This window comes from Onychostruthus taczanowskii, unplaced genomic scaffold (genome assembly GCF_017590055.1).
Source record: "Onychostruthus taczanowskii isolate IOZ18803 unplaced genomic scaffold, ASM1759005v1 scaffold2, whole genome shotgun sequence".
In the NCBI taxonomy this organism is placed as follows: domain Eukaryota; kingdom Metazoa; phylum Chordata; class Aves; order Passeriformes; family Passeridae; genus Onychostruthus; species Onychostruthus taczanowskii.
Window position 1 is genome coordinate 21,238,309 of NW_024499239.1, and position 8,708 is coordinate 21,247,016.

Sequence of the window (8,708 nt, forward strand, 5' to 3'; positions counted from 1 at the left end):
ACCCATTCCAACCCAAAAAAAGGAGAGGATGGCTAGTGCATTTTACTTCAAGTCTGACACAAAAAGGGTTGTATTCTGCCCAAATATTTGGCCAGTTACTTACAATGTGACCATTATGAACTTCATTTTACAAAAAGAGAACACATGCTACAGTGCAACTGAATTCACCATCCCACAGAAGTCAATAAAGGCTACATATAATTTATTAATGATACACAAGAATCAATGCTTAGCATATCAACTAAATCAATGTGCTCTCACTTTTCTCTGAACTGAATGTTCTTGTATTTACAGCAAGTGCAACTGTAAAAGTCTGTAGGTCCCAGTAACGTAAAGAGCCATTTCTGGTAAAAGTTATGGCAGGAGGCCAATTTGTTTGTCACATTATTCCCTAATTGCAAAATCCTTTTCCATTTCTGAGGCTGTTTAAAAGAAGTATCAAATCAAATTATAACACTTGTGGTTTGAAAGTGTCTTATATTGATTTCAGAGCTTCTATTCTAAATCTCATTCTAAAACACTTCAGATAAAATTCTTCCAGAAAGACCAAGAGCTCACTTTCCAACACAGGAGCCAGAAAGCCATTAGGTTAAGGTGCTTTCTGGTTGACCTCTGTGGCTCAGATGAATTACTGATTTTTGCCTCTTTCATAAGGAATCATGGCTAAAAGCAATGTCCAGCTCGAAGTGAACTCATCTTGTACAAAGAGAAGGATGAATGCAACAAGACACTATTACAGTGAGGAGAAACTTCACAAGAACCTTACATTTTCCTTCTCCCCAAATTACTTCTTAGTTACAATTTCAACACTTAACTCTCCCCATTTTTGCTTCTTAAAAAGATACATACTAAATTCAGTTAGATCACTGCACTAGAATATGGTATGGCCAAAATGTTTAGATGTTTTATTTCAGCCTTTTTTTTTTAACCTTCAGAGAAATATTTGAAAAATGTATGTAAGGCAATGCAGTTGGCTTATTCATCAGTAAAACCACAAGTAGTTGCAAAAAATGAAACTGCTGTAGCCACAACCTATTCAAGTAATAAGAATATGTTCTAAGTCCTCAGATGCACTTCTCAGAGCCACAGAGATCTTCCTTGCAGACCTGATCTGCAGAGCGACTCTCATTTCAGTGAGCACAGTGTTCACTGAACATCATTAAATCAGTTTTCCTTGAGACAATGAATTTGGATTCTGTCATGCAGACTCCTTCTTTACTGACACTGAGATTCTGGCATGGAGTTTTTGTGCCCCAGCTCTCCTGCCCGTGCAGGGCAAGCACCACGTATCTGAGGCTGCGCGGCACACAGCTCCGTAGCACCGGGGCGCACGATTGCTACAGCTTCATTCTTGCAAAACTGATTCCACAAACCAGATTGTCAGATACCAGCTGAGAAATTCGTACTAGACCACACCCAGATAAACTCTGAAAGCCTAAGACTGCAACAACATGACAACCTACAGCACGCCTTTAGTGTATAAATCAAATCAATTGGTTCAAGGAAAAACGCAAAACAATTGATGCAGGAACTCTACATCATCTACACCGAGACACGTGAAAACAAGCTGGGCACATACACTGCCTTAAAATATGTCTTTCCCACAGCAAAGGCAGTTGCAGGCAAGTTTCCTAATAGATTTAAAACTCACATGAATTCAAATCTTCTCCTAGTTCCAGACACATTTTTCTTCAAACCACTCACAATAAGGATTAAAACCTTTCACTAAAAAAAAAAAAAAATCAAAACATTCCTGTTTAACTATAACCTTATGCTATAAAGGCATTTATAAACACTACTCCTTGAGTAACAAATTTTGTCTTTTATTCCCTTACTGGGCAAGATCCACCTTCAAGACACAAAGCAGTGTGCAATTAACACCTCAGCTCCTCAGATCAGACCATAACACTGGAATAGCACCAAGTTCAAACCAGAAGACAAGCTCACACATATCATCACTTGAGGAAGGCTGTCATGCTCCCAGTTCTAAAGACAGCTCACAAGGTACTGCTCACAACAACCTTCTCCATTGCGCAGGTCAGATGTATTTTTTTACGAAATAAAAGCTTGTATCAACTCAAGCCTGGCCACAGCTTAACAGCTACATTAAACAGAGAGGCACTGCTTTTCTATGGAGAAAGGAGGTTTTTTTTATTGGGTTGTTTTTATTCCCACCCTCGCCCCCAACATATGATAAATACAATCTGGCCAGTTCTCAGTAAACTTATGAGAATCACCTGGCTGAAAATTCAGGTTTTGGCACAAGGTTAGCACCTAACCCACCAGCATTACAAAGGCCAAGGTACTCCTGAATGCAAACAGAAGCAAAAATGCAAGTAGTACAATAAATAAACAAAAGATATCTATAGATTACAGATCATTATGGCATTTATAAGATAATAGTCCTCACATTCCTGGATTCAGTACATGGAGCTGGAGTCCAGCAAGGCAATACTGGAGTGCTCTTGCTCATCTGACTATCCAGGCAGTAACACAGCAGGCAGTTAAAAGCCCAGCTCTCCCCGTGAACATTTGTGCCGTTTGTTTACGTGCACAATCATTTATTGTTCCCACAGCTAACACCACTCGAACAACTGGTTCTTCACATGGGCTCTCTATCCAGCTCCAGCGGTCATGTGCACACGTAGGAATGCCAGAGCACACCCTCTGCGCAGCCTCTGCACCTCACCAATTAGGTGCGGAATGGAAAGCTTGGATCAACTCGAGTAAATGTAACTGGCCTTAACATTTACTAATTTGTTCTTGCAGTGAAATATTGTAGCATCTCTGTGTACATCTGGAGATGTCTCTAAGCAGCCAATGAACAGGGTTTACAAGGGGGAAAAGCATCCAGAACAATGCAATTTTACAGACAACAAACAAGGAATTTTTTAGCGTGATAGCACACTAAGAGTGCAACAGATATTACAGAAATAAAATTCCTTTAAGCTGATTGTGAAACCTCTACTGTAATTGCCACATTTGAAATGAGCAAAGCAGCAGCATGTATCAATTACTAGACCTCTCGTGTTGTGTTTATTTAGTAAATGTAATTATTTAAGATTCCAACTTGCCCACATGCATTCTCCTTACAGTTCATTAAATAAAGGACAAAAAGGCAGGCATTGTGCATAATTCTGTACAAACACAGGAAGACATGTTTCCTGCCACAATGAGTTTACAGCAATTTAAAGCACAATGCAATACGAGTGCAATAGAACATAGGAGGCAAACGAGGGAAGAACTGACAACAATTGAAAGCAACTACAAAAACTTTCAGCACTCTCATGTTAAAATCTGTATTTGCTGCTGGTGGACTTTCTGGGTATGAGTGTGCCTTGCTTTCCCACTTGTCCCACCCCTGAAATAATTAAAGAATTTAGTTCAGTTCAATAGCCAAACCGATCTGAGCAATCTCCATAGAATTATCTTCCCCATTACAAACACACACAAAACAGGATACCTTCCTTGTGTCATCAACACTATCCTGAAATACTACCCTACACTGCAAGCAAAAGTGGGATTTATTTTGCTTCCAGAATTATTTCAATTGCTTTCAAGCCTAGACAGATAAAACTCACTATTTGAGTGGACTGCTTATTTTCTGTGAAGAATATATCATTAAGATAATTATTCTGAAACAAGTATCTTACAGGATTCACATAAGCCAAGCTGTGATCACATTCTGCTACTGAAAGGTTCCTTCCTTCTAAATCCGTCCTTGGACTGCACCTAGCAATTATCAAATCTGCAGGAGCTTACTGTTTCATCTGAAAACCGATTTTGGGAAGAAAACCCCAAACCCAAAACACGCAGCAACATAAGGAAAAAAACCACCTCAAAAACCCACATACCCCAGATGGGTTCACGGATCCAGCTGGCAACTACCTCACCCATTCTGCAACCACAGGCTAGAACCATACGACCAAGAGCTGGGGGAAATTTATTTGAGGCATGACCTTAATTTAGCCAAAATCCATGATAATATCAGAGAATATCCTATGCCTGACAGCAGACCCAATTCTCATTCCCAAACTGCTCCTGCCATAGCAATATAAATGAATTTTAAAGTGGATGCAAATGGACCAGGTATGTTTAAAATGTTCTCTTGGCATAGATCCTCACCTGGAGTAAAGTGCCACTGACTTCAAAGGAATGATGCATCTACCCTTTGGGTGTATTTTTTTGAGACTATTACTTTAGGCAATGAAAAAAGAAAGACTCCTAAGCAGTTTAAAATATACAGGGATTAATTTCTTTCCTTCCCAACATCATAGACTATGTGTGGGATGCTGAAATGAATTCGGGGCTTACATGTACTCAAAGGATTTACTGAGAGTGACTGAAATAAAAACAGAAGATAGAAATATAAAGAGAAAAGTGAATATAAAATAAAAATTGGGGGTGGAACTCTTGTTTTTCAGAATAACCTTGTTTATATTTATTATTTCTCTCTATTTATGGGACAAATTCTTCAATATCCTTCAAATGAAACTAATTTCAAATATTTTTCTGCTGGGAAAAAAATGAATATGTTACTGTCTCTGTTCTTGTACACAACTAGAAAACACATTGTTGTACACTACTCTTTCACAGAAATCTGAGTAAGGAGAACATGGACTGCCTGGTGTGAAAGCTTGCAATCTCAGCTCATGCATCACTATCACTTAACACCTACATGGCTTTGCACCTCTGTTCCTGCACTTCAGCACTTAGAAGATCAACTTAGAGTTTGCTTTATAATCTCTTGTTTTTCTACTGAGTCACCTGCGCTTGTTCCACCGTTGGGTTCACCTTAAGAGGAAGTTTTCCCCTTTTTCTTTCCCACATACAGGTTTCTCACAAAAAGTAATGTATCACAAGAGCAAAGAGCAGGATTGACACAGAGGGCCACTTAACCCTCAGGCAACCCCCCAGGCAACCGGGACGGGGAATCCCAAAACACCTTGCACTGCAGTTTTCCTCTGAAGGCAAATCCCTCCAGGACGGGCCAGCTCTTGGCACAAGCAGGTCAACTGAAAAACTGGACAAGGAAAGAAAAACTCCCAGTACAGCTCCCGACTCCTAAGTCTTTCATCCACGGAGTACCAAAGGGTACTTTGTGCCACCATAACATCTTCTACTTGTAGGTACATTCAAGAATCATACATTATGTTATCACTAACACCCACACGTGCAAAGAACTGGCATTTGATTATTTACCAAGTCACTTTAAAAGAGGATAAGGAATCCTGATGGCTTCCCTTCTTATCATAAAGAAATTTTGCAGTTGCTACAGAGACATTACAAGTCTTTAATGAAAAGAGATAGGCTTCTATTAAATGGTGTTTTATTAACAACTGTGAACATCCTCTTAGAGACAAAATTTAAACTTTTGAGGCGGGGGGAAGCTGGGGTTTTGTATGAACTCAAAAATGGAATTAGTGAACTCCTATAAACAGATATTATCCTCATGCAAATTGAATTAGAACATTCATACCTCTAATGAAATAAGCCAATAGTAAGACTGAGTGAGCAGGTAGATAGCCTAGAAACAGAAAGCAATAGCACTTTATTTTTTATTGTATAGGAGAAGAAAAAAAGAAGAAGAGATTCATTTTATCTGAGTTCACTGCTCTCTAATAACACAGATCAAATTTACTTTCTATATATCAAATCAGATCTAAATGGTAGACATGAACCTCACTGTTCAAGGTGTGCTGGTTCTGCACATCTACAAAGTACAACACAAATAATATTCACATCCTATCAACATTCCCATCCAGAAGCATTAGAGTACCTAAAATTAGAGGAAAATTATGGGTACAAAACTGGTTTACGTGCTCAGGAAAGATTTGATGCTATTTATTGGGAATTTCTGAATTCCCATTAGGCACTTGTCATACTCTTTAACCAGAAGTGGACAGGTACACATATTTTATTGTTTCTATATTTACAAAATGAAAATGACATCTCTCTGGGGTTAAAAGACTTGGTAAGATGTATTCAATGGTACAGCCTTTTACTACTCTCATCTTCATCAGAAAAGAGTCTCAAGTTGGGCTGCCTCACTGATTTCTTTTGTCATGCACCACAAGTAAAGAGTAAGACAGTAATTTTATTTGCTTGTACAACTGACCAGGTGAACACCTTCTCTCACCTACACTGAGGAGAAGGATTACTGACATGGCTAAAGCCTATACGTGAAAATAAGTGAAGCTGCTGTTGTACATTAGCTTTGGATTTTACTTTCTTCCACAAGAAATAATTCTGCACTTTTCCATGCTATCCCACCTCTCCATACACTATAGAGTGTGATAATAGAAATGTGGGAAGGGAAGTAATTTGAAAGTCTGCTCTTCTCTCCCAGCTGTGAGGCCCTTTTAGCAAAGGAGATAGTAAAACATCTATCTCACACACTAACTTCACAAATCCCATTGCCTTGCAGTCTATCAGGCACAAAAACAGAGCTGGGACAGGGATTTTATGGAATGGTCTTGACAGATGGAGTAAACCAGACATTCCCAGACCAGCCAGAGCATGCAACAGATAGAAAACACTTTCATTTCAAGGAGGGTTTTGAAAAATGTGACATAAAGAGTACCCCATGCACAGAGGTTGAGACCCAAGAAGGTGAAAGACCTTCTGCCAATTGATCAATGGAGTTCTAGAGTTTCAAAGCCAGAATTCACATTTTTTTGTGCATGCTTACACAACAGAGCCCAGGCCAATTGAAGATACAAAGAGAGTAAAAGATTATTACCATTACTTTTTTAAGTTTCACGTCAGGTAGAACTGATCTTCACATCAGCTGCTCTCAGACTTTCATTTAGTTCATTAAAATATCTTGTTTGGTCAGTTCTACCACTATAATTTATTTTAAACATAGTGAAACCTTAACTAAAGAGGCAGCCTGACATTAAGCATCCACTTAAAAGCCTCTGCAGATTACCACTCCGCTCTTTGTGGCGAGGGTTTGGGCACAGTAAAGTTTTGAGCCAGATTCCACTTTCCCTTCATTTCTCAGATCACTTCAATGCAAATTCCAAATTCAGGCAGCACCACCACAGACATGTTACCGTCAGTGAAACCAGCCAAAACATGTCCTCTAGTTTGAGGTGGTCTCTTCAGCTAAGGCTGGAAAATGGCCCAAAATTGTGATCACTGTTCTGTTTTTTAAACCCCACTTCAAAGTCAAAAAGCTGATTTTCCTCTCTTGCTGCTTAAGGCAAATTTAACTGGATACACATATGGCGTAAGTGCCAAACCCATTTAGAGTTGGAGGAACTTGCAAAACATACAGAGGCAGATTCTGCTGCTCTTACTCACTTTAAACAGCTCCAGCTTAACTAATGGGACTCCTCAACACAATTAAGACAAGCAGGATCCAATCCAAAAAGAATATGCACATTTCAAAGTTGAAAAATATACTCTGCACAAAGTACACTGGTAATCCAGGGAGATATTCAAGTGGCCATTTAATGGACAGTTACATACACGGAAAAAGCAGTAGGACAATCTTAGTCTAGGATGGTTTTTTAAACAGCAACCACGTGCTACACTAAAACTAATTAACTACCCAAAAGGGTTGTTAGCTGGGGGCAGGAATCTTCAGCTCAAGGTGTTCTGGGGAGTCAAACCCTAAGTGTTAATCTAATGGGAAACAGCACGCTTTTGTATTAGGATAATCCAAAATATTCGACTGCAAAGTACAGGTCACATTCTACAGCTACGTCTTTCACAGGCAGGAATTTCAGCAAGATGGAGTGCAAGATTTTTCCAGAGAAGATTTATGTCACTTTATCGTTTATATCCATAAGCATTCATATTTATAAACAAACTGAGAACTTACAGATTAACGACCTTTTTAAAACATCCGGTAAAAACACTATTAGATGTAAGGGGGAAGGAGGAAGGGGTGTTTTTTCAGAAGCAAAGCCACAAGCCGGTAACTCCGAACAGATCCCGCGGGAGGAGCAGGGCAGGTGCCTCAGGGCACTGCCCGGGACTCTCCGCCCGCCCCGGGAGGGCTCCGCCGCCACCTCGAGGGGTCCCCGCCCCGCCCAGACCCCCTGCCCGGCAGCCTCTCCTCCCTCCCAGCCTCTTCTCCTCCATCACTTCCTCTCCCCCTCCTCGCGGGCCCCTTTACCCCTCACCTCAGACCCTTTTCCTCCCCCAACATACGTCCTCAGCCCGCCCCGCCTCGAACTCCCGCTTCTCCTCCTTCTTCGCCTCGCCCCGCGGCTCTCACCCTCCCGGGCTTTCAGCAGCACCGTGTTGGCCACGATGTTCTCGATTTCCATGGTCGGGGGCTCCTTCCCCTCAGGGCAGCCGGAGCGGGGCCGCCCCTACAGCCTCCTTCGCCCCCTCCTCCAGCCCCGCCACCGCCGCGGCGCCAAGCCTCGGCTCATCCGGCCCCGGAGGACCTCAGCACTGCGCTCGCCTCTTCCCCATCACCCGCTGCTCGCCCCGGCACCGCGCTCCCCCTCCCCGAGGGCGGAGACGGAGAGCAGGCAGCGCCCTCCCGCCCCGGCCATGGCTCCTCCGCCCGCCTCAGGCAGCACCGCCCCTGCGCTGCCACCCCCTCACTGTTATCGGGACTACAAGTCCCGGCAGGCAGAGCGCGGTATGCTCTGGGGACACACGCGCGCGATGGCTCGTGGGGCTGCTGGGATATGTAGTGCGTCAAACCTTCCCCGACCTCTTCCCCAAGCGGGTGGGGAGCAGAG

The 8,708-nt window shown here is 42.0% G+C and overlaps 1 protein-coding gene across 2 annotated transcripts in view; it reads right to left on the reverse strand.

Annotated features, from left to right (window-relative positions):
• The window catches only part of GRK4 (G protein-coupled receptor kinase 4), a 35,565-nt gene extending 27,046 nt beyond the window's left edge, over window positions 1-8,519 (reverse strand). For both annotated transcript variants that reach the window (XR_005952516.1, XM_041402894.1), the window contains exon 1: window positions 8,231-8,519. Coding sequence is in view for 1 of the 2 variants with exons in the window: in XM_041402894.1 (XP_041258828.1) it covers window positions 8,231-8,282 (52 nt within the window). In the remaining variant the exon portion in view is untranslated. The remainder of the gene's footprint in view (window positions 1-8,230) is intronic.
• Window positions 8,520-8,708: the final 189 nt, after the last annotated feature.